The sequence below is a fragment of the Spermophilus citellus genome (assembly GCF_964194105.1).
Source record: "Spermophilus citellus genome assembly, chromosome: 3".
NCBI lineage: Eukaryota > Metazoa > Chordata > Mammalia > Rodentia > Sciuridae > Spermophilus > Spermophilus citellus.
In genome coordinates this window covers 187,865,350-187,885,512 of record NC_138184.1, presented here as the reverse complement: position 1 = coordinate 187,885,512, position 20,163 = coordinate 187,865,350, and the positions used below count along the sequence as shown (strand labels likewise).

The following is a 20,163-nucleotide window of genomic DNA, read 5'->3' as shown; positions in this document are numbered from 1 at the left end:
ATCAGAATAAAATAACAGCTGCTATTTAGTGAGCCCATAGAAGGTGCCATTCTTATTAATTCTCATTAAGTCCAGGATAATAATCTGTACATGGCATATCTGAGTGTTGCAATTTAGCATTTGTTTATTTATTAAGCAGTGTTGGGGATTAAACGCAGGACCTTATGCATGCCAGGCAAGTGTAGTACCACCAAGCCTCATCCCTAACCCAAAAGTGCTTCAATTTTAATGAATTGTGGAAATATTTGGACATCTCTCTACATCTCTCTACAAACATTTCAGTATATTAATAATTTCCTTTAGACTTCAATATTTTTATAGAAATTACTTTAAATGTGATTTGGCACAGAGCTGTGGTAGAGGTTTGAATCAATTCCTTCATCTTCTTGCTACTTACTATACCTTATCTGAGACATAAAATCTTTTATAATATAGATAACCCTTCAGTACTCTATAATTTCAAGTAGTTTTTGTTTAGCTTGATTTTATTTTTTAATTTATGGTTTGACATACTGAAAAAAATGAATCTAGATATAATAGCGGTGACAATACAGCAATGTGGCCACAAGGTAATGAGTTTCATTTCTAGGTAGTTCTGTTTGTCCAAAGGATTGGTGTTCTCTAAAATGATGTTTGTAGCAGGATAACTAAAATTAATTTTGAAATATTTTCAGACTTGGTATATCAGAAATCCACTGGAGAAACAAAACTTGTAGAATATTTCGATATCTATATCTGTATCTCTGTCTCCTTTCTTTCAGCCTGTCAAACCATAAAAAAACCATAAATTAAAAAATAAAATATATAATAATATATATGTACACACACACATATTGGGGGGGGGAGAGAGAGAGAGAGGAGTTGACTTATGTGATTGTGGGGGCTGGCTATACAAGTCTGAAATGGGGAAGGAGGACCATCAGGAAGGACAGGATGGAACTCTTGGGCACAAGGTGAAACTTATGGGCAGGTGAAATCTCTGTCAGGCTCCCCCAGAGTGTCTAGGACAGTTTTCAAGTCAATTGATTGTTTACTTTAAGCACATCTACAGAATACCTTCACACAATACTTACTATTGATTAAATTAACAGGACTGTAGCCTAGACAAGTTGACACACAAACTTAACATCACAGTTAATGTCTGAGTAATTTCACAAGTCATATAATAATAACAGCATCATTAATATAAAATCATAGTTTGTGACAAAACCCAGAAATACCCAATTTGATAATACTGCTGGTGTCTAGTTTGGCCGTATAAAATATTCTTATGTTACCAAAAATAAAGTCTTCTTTGAAGTACTAATATTTATCAGAGTTGAAATATTGAAAAGAAAGTGTATCAGGCTGCCACTCCAAATTAAAAATTTTTTGAAGAATGGCAGCATGATTGGAATACAGATGTATTCCCAGCAGGGTTGAAGGCAAGCAAATGGTTATTTAACTCTGCTTTCAAAATGGGACTCAACTCCTCCTATGAGTGCACACTTATTTTCCCGATGTTAAGAGGTTCCTTACTAGAAAATACTAGAGATGCACTGCTTTTAATTAATGTAAACCAGGGGTAAGCAAACTCTCTCTAAAGGGCCAGATGGTAAACATCTTTAGCTTTTGCATGCCATACAATTACTGTCACAACTAGTTAACACTGCTGTTTTAGCATGAATGCAACCATAGAATCACATAAACTAAGGAGCATAGCTATGTTTATAAAACTTTATTTACTAACACAGGCAGCAGACTGGATTTTGCCTGTAGGTTGGAATTTACTGATTCCTAAAGATGAATCTGGCATGTTGGTTTAAATATTTTTTTTCCACAAACTACATGATTTTATTTATAAAATTCAGCAAATTTTGCCCCATTTCCATTTAAATAGTCCTTAGTTATAGCTCTCAATTTCCAAAATAAAGATCTTTGAAAATGTACTATTTCTAAATATTTTATTAAATTGATATTCAATGGGCATTGATAGTCAACTAGTCAAACACTACAGAAAAGGGGTTACTATAAAACAATACAAAAGTCTTACAGACAATAGCTTATCAATACTATTTTCATTCCATTCCTGGGTTTTCTTTCATGTAGTAACCTTTATTTGTGAAATGATTTCATTTACAAAACTATTATTCTTTGCTATTGCTTCAGCTTTCAGCTGTTTTAACTTTATTTTAATGTTTTCGTCCGACATTTCAGTAAAGGGCACTTGCTTCACCTTGGATAGAAACTCCTGAATAATTTTTTCACCTTGCTCTCTTTCCAGATAGCACTTCTTTGCCGCTGGTTCTGTTTCATCACCTCCTTGTGAGACTCCAATATTCTGAAACTCTTCGAGTTCCAGGGCTTTTTGTTTGGCACATTCTATTACATGCCTAGGGAAATTAGCAAGCTCTGCAACATGAATCCCAAAACTCTGATCACAAGCACCTTTCTTCACTTGATAAAGCATAGTTAAGGTCTCTTCAGTAGTTAGTGCTGTGACATGTAGGTTATTAACAGTGGGAATCTGTTTGGCTAAGGCAGTAAGTTCATGAAAATGGGTTGCAAACATGCAAAAAGCACCAATCTTTGTTGCAATGTAATCAGATATAGCCCACGCTAGTCCAAATCCATCATAGGTAGAGGTTTCTCTTCCCAATTCATCTATGATTATTAAAGAATCTTTGGTTGCATACCTGAGGATAGAAGCAGTTTCCAGCATTTCAGCCATGAATGTGGAGACTCCTTTTAACTGACTGTCACCAGCCCCTACCCGAGCCAAGATGCAATCCACAATGGATACTTCTGCTGATTCACATGGTACAAAACATCCAATTTGGGCCATATATTCCCCAGTTTGGCGAATATATGTTGATTTACCTCCCATATTGGGACCAGTAATGATGTGGAACATCTGTTTATCTTTTTCAAAGTGTACATCATTAGGAATAAATGCAACTTCATCTTGAATTTCGACACAAGCATGTCTGGATGCTTTCAATATAATTCTTCCTTGTCCTTTCTCCAAAATGACTGGTCGTACATATGGAACAGGTGCTCCATTTGACACATGAGCAAAGCTGACAACAGCATCTAGCTGAGCTAACACATCATTTAGTGTCTGCATTGGCTCTACATAGCCTGAAGAAATATTGACAATTTCTTTGACAATGGCATCCTGGGCCTCTTTGTATTCAGCTTTATTTTTAGTATATTCTTCATTTAAAGAAGACAACTTACTGTTAGTAAATTTAACACCATTCTTCTGGATATCTACTGTACTAAAGTTTTTATTATTACGAAGGACCTTTTCTTCCTTACAGGTTACACGAAAGTAGTATCCAAACTGTGCACTGGAATCCAATTTAATCTGTTTGCCAGGGTCCAATCCAAGATCTCGGGCTGCACTTATTAATGTGAACTGCATCTTCTTTTCCAAGTCATCCATTACTTCTCTTAATTCACTCAGATTAGGATCAAATGAAGGTTTTACAAGGAATTCATGGTTTTCCACCTGATCCATATCTAAAGTTGTTTCGATCATTTCCTGAAACTTGGAGAAATCAGACCGAAGATCAATAAGAGGAGTCACAAAAACTGCCAACAACAATACCTGGTGTTTTCCTTCGTATTTTTCCAGAGCCTGAATAACATTAGGGAGTTGGTTTATGCCCTGATAGAGTTGGTAACAATCTTGAAGGTTTGCTGCTTGTCTGTGAAATTTCTTGGCAAGTCAGTTAAGATCTGGGAATCCACGAAGTAAATCTTCTTGTAAACTTTGTCTCAATTCTGCATATTCTACAAAAGCTTCCACTAAGTTTAATCTTTCTTCTATTCTCTTCTTATCCATGAGAGGCTGCTTAATCCACTGGTTAACCAGTCTTTGTCCTTGAGGAGTTTTGCATTTATTCAGCAATGCAGCCAGAGACTGAGAGCCAGTAGTATCTTCAACAGAACCCTGGAAAAGGTTAAGAGCTCTCACTGCCGCAATATCCAGTTTCATGTACTGGCTGAAGTCAAAAGTAGTCAGTTCAAACTGTCCAAAATTTGAATCATCTGATAAGAGTTCTAAAAACTTAATTATTGCAGACAATGATGAAACTGCAACCTGATTCTCCATTTCTGGCAAGACAGCACTGTTCATCTGTTCTTCCTTTTTGCCTTTCAACAACCGATTTAGATCCTGATAAATGTCTTTTGTGGAAAAGTCAGTTCTTTTTCTTTCTGTGATCAGAATTCCTCCTCTCTGAATAACCTGCCTCAGTTTCCCCATATCTCCAGCAGTCTCTCCTCCTGGTAAAATACATTCCTTTGTTCCAATCTGAATCAGGAGAGCCTCCAGATTGGAAAACTGATCATTATCAGGGAATTCACACAGTCCTAGCTTCCTCTGTATGGTATCAACATACCCAACTCCAACCTGTCTTTGACCATCAACTGTGGACATTTTAACACCCACAACACCAATGGAAGCTGACATATCATTGTTACCAAACAGAATGTCTTCAAACTGAGAAAGATTGCCAGGAGAAGCCTTAAATGCCAAATACCAATCATTCTCCTTGGAAGCCTTATTTCCAGCTCTGTTTTTATAAACTTCAACTCTATACTGACGAACAAGTAGAAGATCTTTTACAAAAGATTCAAAATTCATTTTACTAAGCACAACACTTTGCAGAGTCTTTGCTCCTGCAGGACCCAAGTACTTGATCACCCCCTGGGTCTTGAACACCTCTCGGGCGGCCAGCAGCGCGTCCTCGCCGTGAGCCGTGTAGAAGTTGCCCCAGTCGAAGAGGCGCTTCTCCGGCATGCTCTGGAAGAAGCGCACGAAGCCGACCTCGGCCGCTCTTTCCAACTGCAGCGTTTCCTTTGGTTGCACCGCCATTTCGGAACCTATCTCTGGTTTAAATATTCACTTACTCTACTTGTAATACCGCATACATATAATGATGGGATATATTTCAGCACAACTTATAAAGTTAGGAATGTATTAACTATTTATTGATAGCTTGCATTATCATTATTATTTTGCTATTTCAATAAGATCCATGGAGGAATCAGAACAAGTATAGAAATAGGTATAGAAATGCCAAACCTTGTTAGGAAATTAAGGCTATTACATATAAAATACTCAGCAAAGAGTATGGAGGTTATATATATTTTACCTATTATATGTGATTATATAACATTATGTATTGATTTCTTTATTATATACATGTAAGGAGGTATATTCCCTCAACTCAACTCTCAAGAAACAAAGAAAAAAGGAAGCATTTGTGTTTGTTTTTGGCTCAGCACACAAACTAGGCCAGGTGTGAAGATTTCTTTGTAAGCATATCAAGGCAGCACAGTAACACAGGTTATTGAGTGCCAGATTCCTGGCCTTGTTTCCTCCTCCATCTTCTCTTTATTAATAAATAATAGTAATAGGTGAATAATAATAAATGGAAAAAAGGAAGCTGAAGAATTATTTGAGAATATATGTTGAGGTGATAGCCTTTTGGTAAAACATCATAAACTTCCAAATACTAGGGTCTGGGAGTGTAACTCAATGGTGGAGTCATAGTTTCACAAGCCCCTGGGTTTGATCCCTAGCAACACACACACCACCAAAAACTTGAGTGTGAGATTCTAAATTCAGCAGCAGAAATGGCAGTTTCTGCCGTGTCACTATGTCATAAATTTAGTTTAAGCACAGGCTACAAAATCAAGAGGTTTTGCTAATCCCCCCCAAAAGACCAAAGGAATGATGCTGTCTCTGAGAATTAGTTTCACAAATACGCCTTAGGCACACTTATGGTGTGCCTAAGTTTCTGTGTTAGGAAGCTGCTGAAGGTGGCAGTGTCGAGGATGGGTTACACTGAGTTCTGGGAGAGGGCATCAAAGATGACAGGTTGGGCGTGTGATCACCCAGGTAAGAGAAAGGAGGATTGAACTGCTGAGGGCAGGACAGATGGAAAGGAATCATCCAACTGGAGATATCTGTGAATACATATAAGTGTTGATAGCTGCTGTGGGATCCAGCCAGTGGAAGAAGCCTTTAGACAGCACTTAGAAACTCAGGTGTCAGAGCCACTTGTGCCTGAATTTATATCCTGAGGTTGCCACTTTTCAGCTCTATGCCTTCGGACAAGTGACTTGAGTATTTTTGTTGTTGTTGTTATTGTTGCTTGTTTGTTTGTGGTTTTAGAGACTGAACCCAGGGGCACACTTCCACTGGGCTACATCCTCAGCCTTTTAAAATTTTGAGACAGGATTTCCCTAAATTGCCAAGGGTGGCCTCAAAGTTGTGATCCGTCTCAGTCTCTGAAGTTTCTGAAAATACAACAGGCAAGCACAGCTGGGCCCAGTGATTTGAGTAATCTAAATTTCACTATCCTTATCTGTAAAAATGGGCATTTATAAAGTCGTGAAAATTAACAAAGACAATGAATATAAAGCATTTAACACATTGGTGGTTATTTTTTGAAGTTTCCATGAATATTTACTATCATTTATTATTATTATTGTTTATGGGAGGAAATCAAGTTTCAGTGCCATTGTAAATTATTAGCCATTTAAAAATTGCAGATATAAAAGTTTTTGTAATTTTCAGAAACCATGTTATGCCATTTTCTGATTTGGTGGGAATAAAAGTATATCTTGTGTTTTTACTTTATCAAAAGTGATAGGAGCAAATTAATTTTAGGTCATCATTTTCCCCCCCTATATCCTGGTTTTCTAATAGTAGGTTCCAATTCTCTGTCATTTGGGTGTGTCCATCTGTGTAATGCATATGTCATTCATGATGATGGTTCCTAAGATAGTCAAAAAATAAAAGGCAGGTACATACCAATTCTGTGCAATAAAAAGAATAAGGGGGGGTGTCCTATAATGGGGGCGATGTCAAATTATTAGTGCTTTGTGATAGGAGAGAAACATGTTATTTCATACTTAAAACAGGTAGATTTTATGTTAAAAACATTCTCTTCCCCAGTGGTTCACAAGTGTTACTTTCCCTGATATTTCTTTTCAGCAGCTAGGGCCCTGTTTTCTTTTCTCTGCAGCTGTTGGTGTGTCTCATGTTACATTTTTCTTGTTTCCAAATCTGGTTTTGCCTGTGAGGAAGCCTGAGAAATATCTCATTTTAATGGTGTCTATGTTCTGTGCCTGTCTGATTTTCACTTTTCAGAAGGCATTTAAACAAGTAGTCATGCCACCTCATGTAATGACATGCCTCTCCTCTCCTCCCTGCTGTAATGAACAGTGTTCCTGGTTTGCACATGTGTGAGCACTATCTGTTAGGCAGTTGCTGAGAGCACTGCAGAACTCGGTGTATTTTGTCTTGTTTTTCAGCACATCATCAGATACTTACTGTCCCTTCCACTTTTTGCATCAAGATAGCTAGAAGGCAGAAAGGAACATTGCAACACATTTTATTTCTAGCAAATTGAACCTAGTGGTTTTCTTCGAGTAATGTTCTCCTCCCTGTTTTATATAGAATGTTCTGTTCAAATTCTGAAAATAAAACTCAGGAAGAAAATGAAAAGACAACCTAGGGAAAAATTACACCAACTCTGACTCATAAGAGGTTAACATACTTACCAAGGAAAATATTTTCATAAATCAGTGACATTCCAGTAGAAAAAATAGGCAAATAAATCATGAATCAGTAGTTCTCTAGAGAGCAAAAACCAGGGAAAGTAAATATGAAAAATTTTAGTCTAGCTAGTAATTAAAGAAATACCTTCCCTTCTTCCCATCTTGTCTCCTTCTCTCACTCCCTCCCTTCTCTCTTTTTTCCTACTTTGGGTCAATAATTTCTCATTTTGAGGAAGCTGGCACTCTCAAACACTGCTGGAATAGACAGTGGCACAACTTTTCTGATGATATGAATTGAGACTTTAAAATGCTTGTAGCCACTGACCCATTGATATAATTTCTAAGAATCCAATTGAAGAAAATAATTTGAGATGCCATGAAAGCATTAAATACAAGTTTGGTCACTGTCATTTATAATAGCATTGGAAAAATGCGAAAAGTTAGAAACAACCTAAATTTCCAATAATAGAAGTGGTTACATAAATTGCATAAAATCTTCAAGAGGGAATATTATTGTTAAAAGTCTTGCTTTATGAGTATATTAAATCGAATTAGAATGTGTTCACATGATAATTTTAAATAAAGAAGAATGAGTGGTGTTTAGCAAAGAATCAGAGAAAGGAACCAGAGCTTACAATGTCTGCATTAAGTCCTGATAAATAGTTCTGCCTGTCCATGTGCAGGCCTGGATTTTATCTTGACACATAGTAAGATAAGTGAATAACAGAATAGAAATGAACATCAGAATGTGTAGACATCATCTTTCATTACTAAATGAATGATAGCCCGGAGGGAGAGTCACAGTCATCTGCTTGAGGTTTGTGTGGTAATAACATGGCTCAGTAATTAGCCTCTAAACCTGCCCCCTTCTCAGGAGGAAGTCATTGCAAGGACTGCATGCCCCCAGACTGAAGCTGTGGTTTGGGACAGCCCCTTGTTTTCAGACCCCAGGGGGTTCCCTGAACCCAGGCACAGAGCCTGGCATTAAAGTACCAGGTTGTCATTTCAAAAGAGGTATTGAACATTGGGAATCTCGAACAGCAAATCTGAAACTTGGGCATTTTTGTTTTCTCTCTTCAAATATACTCAAAAGAAAGACTTGTCTAGGGGGAAAAAAGACAAAGTACAGGCTTTGGGGCTAGGCAGAACTATGTTCAAATCAAGTTTCCGTCCTTTCAGCAACTTAATGAGTCCCCCTAAGCAACTTAGTAAGATCCTGTCTCAACATACAAAATAAAACTGTCATGTGACTTTTAGCTTAATATGCTTTAATTTCATTCTTGTAAGTGTAGGTAATCATGATAAATTTACAGGGCTGTATTGGAGATCAAATGATGAAGAATATATTTCAAACATGTAAAGTAGGATCTGACACATAATGGAACTCTGTAGATGCTCAGTAAATATTAGTCATGTCTTGTCTCACAGTGTATGCTTTGTTTATCTGAATTATATCAAAGGTGGCTTTTTTGCAAATCACTTACATGATTTGTAAGTAAGTAATCATGTTATATATTTCTTGGCACTTTAATCTCTGTATCTATTAGATTTCATGATTTTATAGTAGCAACTTTTTTTTTTTTTTTTTGGTACCAGAATTGAACCAAAAGGTTCTTAACCACTGAGCCATATTCCTAGCCCTTTTCATTTTTTATTTTGAGATAGGGTCTTGCTAAGTTGCTTAGGGGCCTCTCTAAATGACTTTGAACTTGTGATCCTCCTATCTCAGCCTCCTAAGCCACTTGTACTAACAACCATATCTAAGAAAAATTTAGCCTATGTAGATCATTAGTAGTAGTGCTGTGTGTGATGGTTTTTCTTTTTTTTTTTTTTTTTTGGTGGAAATGCAGTGGGGAAGAATAATTTTTAAACATTTTTCTGTATTTAAATGGTTTTTGGGAAATGACCTTGAAAAGCAATCCTGTTTCCCTATTAAATATTTGAAAATTTTAAATTGAATTATTTTATTTATAAATATGAAACTGACACATAAAATTATACATATCTGTGAGGTATTGTGCAACATTTTGATACTTGTGCATGTTGCATGGTGTTCAAATCAGGTTAAGCTTAGCTATTTCCTCAAATATCTATCTTTTCTTTATGGTGAAAACATTGAATATTCTTTTTAAAAATATATAGTACATTATCATTATATGTAGTCACCATACTGTGCAATAGCACACCAGAGCTTATTTCTCCTGTCACTTGGGACTCATTGACCATCCTTTCTCCTTTCCTCTCCCCTCCTTCTCTCCATATCCTTTGGTAACCACCATTCTACTCTGAAATTTTATGACATATCTACTTTTTAGATTCCACATATAAGTGAGGTAGTGTGGGATTTGTCTTTCCATGCTTGACTTATTTCACTCAACATTTTGTCCTCTGGGTTTATCCCTTTTGTTGCAAATGATAGGATTGCATCAGTTTTTACAGCCAAATAATGTTCCTTGTATGTATGTGTGGAGATAGATATATATCACGTTTCATTATCCATTCATCAGTTTAGAGACACTTGCATTGATTCCATTTCTTGTAAATAGTGTGCAGTGAATATGGGAATGCAGGTGTCACTTTGGCATACTGATTTCATGTCCTTGAATATATGCCTAGTGGGTTAGTAGCACATATGATAGATCTATATTTTTATTTTTTATTATTTGGAGTAATGGGAATTGAATTTGGGGCCTGACATATTCTAGGCAACTGCTCTACCTCTGAGCTTCATTCTTCATTCCCATCATGACATTCTTTTTTTTTTTTTTTTTTTTTTGGAATGCTAGGGATTGAACCCAGGGCCTCATGTATGCTATGAAAGCATTCTATCACTGAGCTATAGTGGTAGTTCTAATTTTTTGAGGAAACTCCATATATATATATATATATATATATATATATATATATATATATATATATTTATTTCATTCATTTATTTATTTTTGCTTCTTTTTTCTTTTTTTTTTTTTTTTTTTTGGTGGGGCTGGGGATTGAACCCAGGGCCTTGTACATGTGAGGCAAGCACTCTACCAACTGAGCTATATCCCCAGTCTATTTTTTTAATATTTTAAAAATATTTTTTAGTTTTTGATGGACATTTATTTTATTTATTTGTATGTGGTACTGAGACTCAAACCAAGTTCCTTACACAGAGCTAGGTAAGCACTCTTCTACTGAACTACAGTCCCAGCCCCATAGTGATTATATTTATGTACATCTCCACCAAAGTGTAGAGGTTCCCCTTTGTCTGAATCATGTCTCAGACATGTTATTTTTTGTCTTTTTGATAATGGCTATTTTAAATCAGGTGAGATGTTGTTTCACTGTGGTTTTGATTTACATTTCCCTGATGATTAGTGATGTTGAAATTTTTTTTCATATACCTGTTGGCCATTTTTATGCCTTCTTTTGAGAAACGTCTATTTAGGTTTATTGCCCATTTTCAAATTGGATTATTTAATTTTTAAAAATTTTTTTGCTGTTGAATTGAATTCCTTAAATAGTGTAGGTATTAACTCTTTAACAGATATATGGTTTACAAATATTTTTTTCCCATTTTTAGATTGTCTCTTTGCTCTTTTGATTGTTTCTTTGCTATGCATAAGCTTTTTAGTTTGATGCCATCCCATAGGTCAATTTTCTGCTTTTGATAATCATACTTTTGAGATCATATCAAAAAAACTCTTTATAGGTGCCAGGTGCAATGGCATGTGCCAATTATTCCAGCGACTTGGGAGGCTTAGGCAGGAAGACAATAGATGTGAGGCCAGCATGGACAATTTAGTGAGACCTAGTCTCAAAATAAAGTAAAAAAGGGTAAGATGCAGCTCAGGGTAGAGCATAGCATGCAGGAAACCCTGAGTTCAATTCTCAGTACTGGAGGTGGGGGGAACCCAACTTTCGCAGACAAGGTCCTGAAGTGATTTCCCTGGTATTTTCTTCTAGTAGTTTCATAGTTTTAGGATGTACATTCAAGTCTTTGATCCATTTTGAGTTGACTTTTTCTGGTAAGAGATAGGAATCTACTTTCATTCTGCTGTATATAAATTTTCCAGCACCATTTAAGAGTTTTTCTTTTCTCCAATCTATATTCTTGGTGTTTTCATAAAAAATCAGGGGTAGGAATGATGGTAGAATGAGTTAGACATCATTACTCTAAGTACATGTATGAAGACACGAATGGTAGGAAAATACCTTGTATATAATCAGTGAAAAATTGTGCTCTATATGTGTAATATGAAATGAATTGCATTCTGCCATTATGTATAACAAATTAGACTAAATAAATAAATTTAAAAATAAGGTGGCTGTAAATATATGGCTTTATTTCTAGGGTCTCTATTCTGTTCCATTGGACTCTATATCTGTTTTTATGTTAATGCCATGTTGTTTTGATGAATATTTGCTTTGTACTACGTTTTGAAGTCAGGCAGTACAATGCCCCTGTTTTTTTTTTTTTTTTTCTCAAGATTGCTTTGACTCTTTGAATTTGTGTGTGTATGTGTATGTATGTGGAGGGGGAGTTTCATACAATTCAATGTGATACCAGTGGCATTCTTCATAGAGTCGATAAAAACCACTCATGCTACCTTCTTTTAAAGTTAAATTTTTTTTAAAAAAATAGTAATTTGATGCTTGGCTTCCACTGGAAATTCTTGTCTCTAATATGGCTTGTCAGTTATCTTCTGAGTTTGTGGCATAGAATTTCTGGGTAAAAGGTTAACTGACTCATCCAAACCTACCACTGTGGTTTCAATAACCTTGGGTTTTAACCCAGTCCTGATCTACTTGGAGGAAAACAGCCTGGGTTCTATAGATATATGCATTAGGAAATTATTAATTAAATATATGCTTTTTTTCTACATGGTGGATGAATGGATCATTCACAATGAGGGATGACGACAATGTGTGAAAACCATTTGAGATAATAAAAATAGAGATTAAGGAGGGAACAATGCCATCCATTAGGATTGGTAGCATTTGCATTAGGGATAACAGAGTATCTAGAATTTAGATTCATCTTTTTAAAGATATTTTTAGAAAATGGCTTATTAGCTTTCAAAACTGTCAGTGCTCTAGTTTCCATTGATGGTCACCATTAGACACTATATAAAGCAAGGAGCAATTGTGATTTACCACCAATAGTTCACTGCTAGCCTTGAAATTGGGGAGATAATTTTAAGTGCTCTTTGGACTAGTAATTTGTCTTCTGGTACAAATACAAGGCCAAATATAGTTACTAGAATTGAAAATCATGGGGCCAAGGGCTTATTTTGGACACAGGCAGTTTGAGCCGCTGATCACAAGCTCAAGCCGCTTGTGTGGTGGTTTCTCCTGTGGCTTCTTATCTCTGTGGGCTGCACACTGTCACCCAGAGGGAGATGGCTTTAATGTGGCTCCCAGCAGGCCTCCTTTGTGGGACAGTGTTCTCCTCCAAGAGAAATTAGTCTTTTAACTTTTGGAGAAGGTAATGAAGAGAAAAACCAGACTTAGAATCACATCTGAATTTTACTATCCTATGGCCTGCCGTTGCTTCTCCGGACTAGAATATCTTCTTTTGAGGCAAAATCTTCAGCTGTTAGCAGAGGGTTTCAAAACAAAGCAAGTAAACTAACAGAAAATACAAAAATCAGAACAGACACTTTGGAAAAAAGTTATTTTTGTTTTGTCATGTAATTCCAGCTGTTAAAACAGGAATATATAAATGTGTAATAGTCAGATTAAAAAATCAAGTCAATTAAAGTGCTTCACTATGTTTTAGTTTTTCTTAAAGGCATGTATAAGAAGAATTTCAGAGACAGTTGACATGTTTCTAGTGGTTAAACATGTATCTTTAAGAAAGTTTGGCATGAGAATAAACCACTGTTATATTTCTTTGAAGGGCTGTCCTTGTTTCAGTGGTGTGAAGGTTTGAGTTTTATTCATAATTCATTTACCAACTCATTTGATGCATTTCTTTTAACTTAAGACACACTTTATGATTAACTCTCTTCTTTCCTGCAGACTTCCTGTAGAAATAACCTATGCAATTAGTTCGTTTGCCACTACTCACTATGTCTAATCTCTGGCAGTTTGACCATGGCCACATTTTAGCAACGTTCTCCAGACTCTTGATCTCATATGGTCAAGAGCCACATCCTGTTGAATTTACCCCTGCAAAGTCTTATTGCCCAACTCCCCACTCTGGGAACTCCTTTTGAAATAATTCCTAAAGAGCCCATTTTATAAACTACTCTATTACTACCAGACACATCTGTCTTAGTTACAGTTCTGTTCACGAATGGAGAGTAGCTCCTCATTGTCTGCTACATTAAGTCCACTTTTCTTTGTCTGGCATTTTAGCTAGTGTTCTCATCCACTGAGTCTCATCCACCCTGTTCTCTAACTTGATATATTTGTGTATGCTGTATTATTTACCTGGAGGCCATGCCTTCTCTTTTCTCCTTCCAATCTCAAGTTCAAAGACTATTCTTATTTCAGAGCTTAGAATGAAGAATATTCCATGCATAAGCCTTCTCTGATTCACCTAGATGGAAGTAATATTTGCTTCCTCTACATTTTATCTGTACCTATCTGTGATGTGCCATATTCTGGCCTTGTTATTTGTGTGGGCATCTTACTTGCCCTCTCAAACAGAAGGTAGATCTCATTACCGTCTTATATCCTACCCCCAGTGTCTAGTTAATTATCTTATACTTTTTTTTTAAAGAGAGAGAGAGAGAGAGGAGAGAGAGAGAGAGAGAGAGAGAGAGAGAGAGAGAGAGAGAGAGAGAATTTTAATATTTATATTTTTTAGTTTTTCAGCAGACACAACATCTTTGTTTGTATGTGGTGCTAAGGATCGAACCTGGGCCGCACACATGCCAGGCAAGCGCACTACCTCTTGAGCCACATCCCCAGCTCTATCTTATACTTTTTTTTTTCTTTTGTTTTTTTGGTGCTGGAGATAGAACCTAGGTACTCTACATTGCTAGGCAGACTCTCAGTGGAGCCAAAACCACAGCCCTTGTCTTTTAATTTTTATAAGCTAAGTAGATTTTGGATAATTTAATGAACTAGCTAATATCAATAAATGTAGAACTTTTATTGCTGAGCAAGTTGACATACTCCTATAACCTCAGTGACTTTGGAGGCTGAGGTGGGAGGTTCACAATTCAAGGCCAATCTTAGCAACTTAGTGAGACCATATCTCAAAATAAAAAAGATTGGGGATATAGCTCAGTGATAAAGAGGCCCTGGGTTCAGTCACCAGTACCCCTCTGACCCCAAAAAGAATATATATAGAGAGATGTTTATGAATATAGATGGTTATTTAATTATTTTCATTATTGTTATTATCCTTACTTAGCCATTTCCATGCAAAATGCTTCCAGTATTTTGAACTCTTAGGTAGTTATCTCTGTTCCAGCACGTTAAGCAATGAATTTCTGCATTCAGCTTTGCAGCAGTCATCTTCCTAAATCTAACCAAGAAAGTCTCTGTAATGCTATTCTGTGTAACTTCCAGTAAAGGAGGAGAAAATGATAACCTAGTGATCAAATTCCTTTCAAGTCTATGGGAAACTCCCAGCACATTTTGCACCACTGATGCCATGCCGAGCCTCTTGGATACTCTAGCTGAGAGTGTTCTTTTGTATGCTTTCTATATCCATTCTAGAAGCACACACATTGTAACTTACTCCAGTGACATCTAGCTTTTCAAGAACTCGGCAATCTGTCATTTCAACTCTATAAAACACCAAGCACAAAGTAAGAACAACAACAACAACGAAAGCCAACATGTGCAGCATGTGCAGATACACATCAGAGACTGAGCACTAGGAGCACTTCATTTTTATTATCCACCGCTGCTCTTATTTTACATAGTTCCAGTGCATATTTTTTTGGAAACTGCTTGGTGTCCATCTGAAAGGAGCATTCCTTGATGGACTTCTGTCTCCTACCCTGCCCCTGGCTATTAAGAGGAATACTGACTCTATCTTTCCAGAGCAACACTCATAAGTGCCTGTTAATTTGTCTTCATCTCTGTTTCTCCCACAAACCCCAGAGCTCCGTGAGGACAAGGATTAGGTATTATACACCTTTATATCACCAGCATTTTACAGTGTCTGACATATAAATATCTTCTGATGACCAGAGAGAGCCCTTGAAGGTGCAGCAGGTTTTAAGTAACATAGTAAGGAGAGAAAGCAGTTGAAAGTGGAAATGCAACAAAAAATAACAGCTAATACTTGATTAGCAACTCAGATAACAAATAAGTAGTGTGAAAAGACTCAAAAAGCACACCTGTCTGGGATCACTTAGTTCTGGAGGGAAATAGCCTAGAGTACGTCACAGTTTCTGAAAACATAGCTGCTTGCTAGCACAGTACCAAGTTTGTATTCATTTAGATGACTTAAGAGTTATTAATTAAGGAGGGTGCAGTGACGCATGCCTGTAATCCCAGCACCTCTGGAGACTGAGGCAGAAGGATCTCAAGTTTCAGGCTAACCTCGCTAATTTAGCAAGATCCTGTCTCAAAATAAACATTAAAAAGGGCTATGGATGAAGCTCAGTGGTAAAGTACTCCTGGGTTTAATCCCCAATACTATGGGGGTGGTAGGAGGGGTTAGAGTTACCAATTAAAGATGTAAACATGTTCAAGATATTCTGTTTAAGGTTGCAGTCATTTATGTAATGTATTTTAAAAAGATTTTCTTATAAAATTGCTTTAAAAAGAAATGTATCTTTGGTGTTTAATAGGATAAATTCTTAACTATCCCAAATGACTAATTTCCAAGGGTTCTGCATAACCAAGGTCTTGCTGTATGAGGATAACATAAAGTATTTAAAGGATGTTCTCAGCTCTGTTCCTCCTTCTCTGTTTATGGATGAGCAGTAGTAGTGAGTCTACCTAATATGCATTTCACACTGTACCTTGGGGATAAACACACACACACACACACACACACACACACACACACACACGCACATACATCAAAAGAAAGGTCTCTATCATCAGAAATTTTTAGTTTTTCCAGGTTTATACTTCCATATGAAGTTTATATCAGAGGTCAAGGGAGTGGTTGCTATGATTTGCTCACCTAGAACTCTGTCCCTGTGCAGTCATCAAAAACTGAGTACTTCTTTGGTGCGGGTTCTGTGCTGGGTATTGAAGAATTGGTGTGACTGCTTGTAGACTAGAAGTGCCCAGTGCCCAGAGTACCTTATCCTGGCAAGATTTCTCTCTCTCATTCTGCAGCATAATTATGGGAAGGTTTTCCCTCCATAGAGGCAGATTTTTGGAGTTTTTTTTTTCTCTCATGTTCAATAGTTTATAAGAAACAAAAATTTCATAAAATTGTCTTCAACCCTAAATTAAAACATAAATGATTGAAAGTATGAGGCACAGACAGGCCTTGTTCCTATCCTTAACCAGGATAGAGTTCCTCATTATCAGCTTACTTGTAAATAAAATGGAATAGGTAATCTGACATGTTTCAGGTGTCCTTGAGGACTGTTAAGGCTTGTGTCCACCAATCTTTGGGCAGTACTTCATGATGACAGGGAAAGACTACAGATGCCTGCATCCAGCAAAACATAGGCGACATGAAGCTCGAACATTGTATTGTTCACACCCGTATAGTTTGCACCAAGTACAGTTTCTCAGTTCACAGTTGAGGAAAGAAAGAAAGGATGTTCTCAGCTCCATTCCTCAGCAGAGCCAGATGCCCAATAAAGCAGAAACAGGATACTTGTAAAATTTCCAAGGTAACATCAAGGGTAGAGGGAAGAGTAGAGAATGATTTATGAGAATTTCATGCCACAGGAATGGGTCTAAAAATAGGCTTTCTTTTTTTTTTTCCCCTTACAAAGATAAATGCCACAGGACTTATCAAGGGAATTGTGATGCATAACAGCTCAAGACCTTATCAGCCCAAGGAGACCAGGGCGAAAGCTAGGAAAGAAAAACAAAAGCAACAAATGAGCAAAAGTGCTCCTGGTGTGCTTTTAATCCTTATTGAGCTGCTGTTTTCTACCCAGATGTCCAATCGATCTTTTAAAAACATGCAAATAGTGTCTGTTGTGTTCTGCTGCCTTTCCTATCCTCTACTATCCCCCGCTTCCTCTCCCATCTTCTCTCTCTACCCCATTTACTGTAATTCATTTCTCCCCCTTGTTGTTTTTCCCCTTTCCCCTCACTTCCTCTTATATGTAATTTTGTATAACAACACAACAGACACTAGTATGGCAATATGTAAAAAAGTGGATTGTAACCGATGTGATTCTGCAATCTGTATACGGGGTAAAAATGGGAGTTCATAACCCACTTGAGTCAAAGGTATGAAATATGATATATCAAGAACTATGTAATGTTTTGAACAACTAATAATAAAAATTTTAAAAAAAGAAAACTCCAGAAATAAACAATTCATAAATCTTAAAAAAATAAATAATAATATTAAAATCTCAAAAAACATGCAAATATTATATTGTTAAAGTATGCATAGAGGCAAGCTCATTTACTGGGACATAATGAATACATTTTATTTCTATATTTAAAAAAGAAGTTTCTCTTAACTCTGTTTTAACAATAGCAAATTTTTAAGGAGAATTACATATCAGTTTGTGGAATAACATGCCCTGGCAGAGCTAGAAGTTGTTGTTGTTGTTGTTATTATTACTGTGTGTGAATAGTTGAGAAAGAAACTCTTGGCACACATCAAATTGGCATTTCTTAGCACCCTTTTTGCACATATTGTAGTTGGTCAGCATTATCAAATTTCCATGTTGATTTTCATTTTTCATGAATTATTGTGCTGGTAACTGCATCCATTTTACACTGCTGTGTAACAACCACAAATGTAGCATCTTGAAACAATACACATTTACCATCTCACAGTTTCTGTGGGTGAGGAGACCAGCACAGATAAACTGGGTTTTTTTTGTTGTTGTTTGTTTTGTTTTGTTTTTTTGCTCTTGGTCTCATAAGATTATGATCAAGGTATTACTTAAGCTGTGATTTGAGTCTGCAAATTCAGCTAGGGGAGAATCTATTTCCAGGCTCACTAAGGCTGTTGGCAGAACTCACTGCTGTGAAATTAAGGACTTTAGGTTCTTACTGGCGTTGTTTAGGCTGCAGTCCATTGTTACATGGGTTTCTCCACATGGCTACCTAATTAAGCCAGTAGGGTGAATTTCTACTATATCTGTTACCAAGATGGAACCTTGCATAGCTGGTTGTTGGAAGCAAGTCCTATGTCCCAACCATACTCAAGGAGAAGGAGTTAAGTAAAGGTATGAATACCAGGAGGGTAGGGATCACTGGGGACACCTTAGGATTTGTCTGTCACAGGGATGTTTTGAGGAAGAGGATGAATTATTTAATTTGAAAGCTGGGCAGTTTGGAAATTTGCTCAAAATTAGTGTGTATAAACTACATCACTAAACTTCCATTTTTCATTCTTTTGCCCTCTGGTACATTAAAAAGGCAGAAGTGAATTTGAAACGTTACTTAGTGGAATCTAATGGAAAAGAGAGGTTAGCAAGGTTGAAAGAATAGTGAAATCAAAGAAGAGGATATTTACTCTTTCCCTCCATGGAGAAATGCAAAGGATATATTAAATTATATCCATAATCCACTTGAAGATCTGTGGAAACAGTTTGTAACTAGGTTTCTACTCTGCGTGCTTTATATAGTCAAGGGACTATGTTCATACTATCTGTAACTAAATCAGAAATCTTACTTTGCATGGAATGGATCATCCATTTTTCTTAGTCTGTCTTAATGTTCCAGTTTTGAGGCTTGGAAGGTATTTACCTTCAGTTTTCATCACATGGAATTAAAACCAGCACGCTTGGGTTATGGATTAAGCTTTAATATGGCTATGTCAGAATTCACAAAGGACTTAAACTAAGAAGGAGGATTGCATATGGTTCCAAGGTGGCTTATGGCTGAATTGATTGTTCCTACAATGTGTAGTAAGGCAACCAACAATCAGAGATTTAAAATCATATGGTAAACTTGAGTGACAATCATTTCTTTACTTTTTAAAATGACTGCCTTCAAATTCACCCTGAGGAAAGTTATAGCCCTGCAAGCAAAAAGAATCTAGTTAGTGGTTTTTTTTTTTTTTTTTTTTCCCTTTCTTCTTCTTCAGTGCTTAGGATTGAACTCAGGAACTCACGCATGCTAGGGAAACATTCTATCATTGAGCTACATCCACAGCCCTGGAATACCTTTAAAAGGTCATTCTATTAACTGCTGTTTCATTTGTTTAGTAGGTCATCCATGTTTAGCATCAGGACAATCACAGTCCAGGTATTAATTTACTTTTTGGGCCATGGTCTGAGAAACAGTGCTTGGCATCTAAAAGATGCCCAGTAAATGCTAGTGTGACAGCTGCTAGTATTACTGTATTATTTACACATTCAGCTCGCTTTCTTCAACTTTCTGCAACTACGGTAACATAAGATGCTGAAATAAAAAAAGAAGAATGAAATACACATAAACCAGAAAGGTGGCTGATTTCTCAGAGACATGGCTTCACAGGGCTATTCCATGTGATTCCTGAGTAAGCCTCTTTCTATTCTAATTCCCCTGTATTCAAATTCTGCTTATTGG

At 36.6% G+C, this 20,163-nt stretch overlaps 2 protein-coding genes across 12 annotated transcripts in view; one reads left to right on the top strand and one right to left on the bottom strand.

The window, feature by feature from the left end:
- Positions 1-20,163, top strand: part of ST7 (suppression of tumorigenicity 7) — a 279,293-nt gene that overhangs the window by 132,938 nt on the left and 126,192 nt on the right. The window lies entirely within an intron of this gene.
- LOC308644985 (DNA mismatch repair protein Msh2-like) lies at positions 1,892-5,286 on the bottom strand. The gene is given in 2 exon segments (XM_081286855.1): positions 1,892-3,712; positions 3,716-5,286. Coding segments are annotated over 2 exon segments (2,781 nt in total). The 5' UTR covers positions 4,865-5,286; the 3' UTR covers positions 1,892-2,080.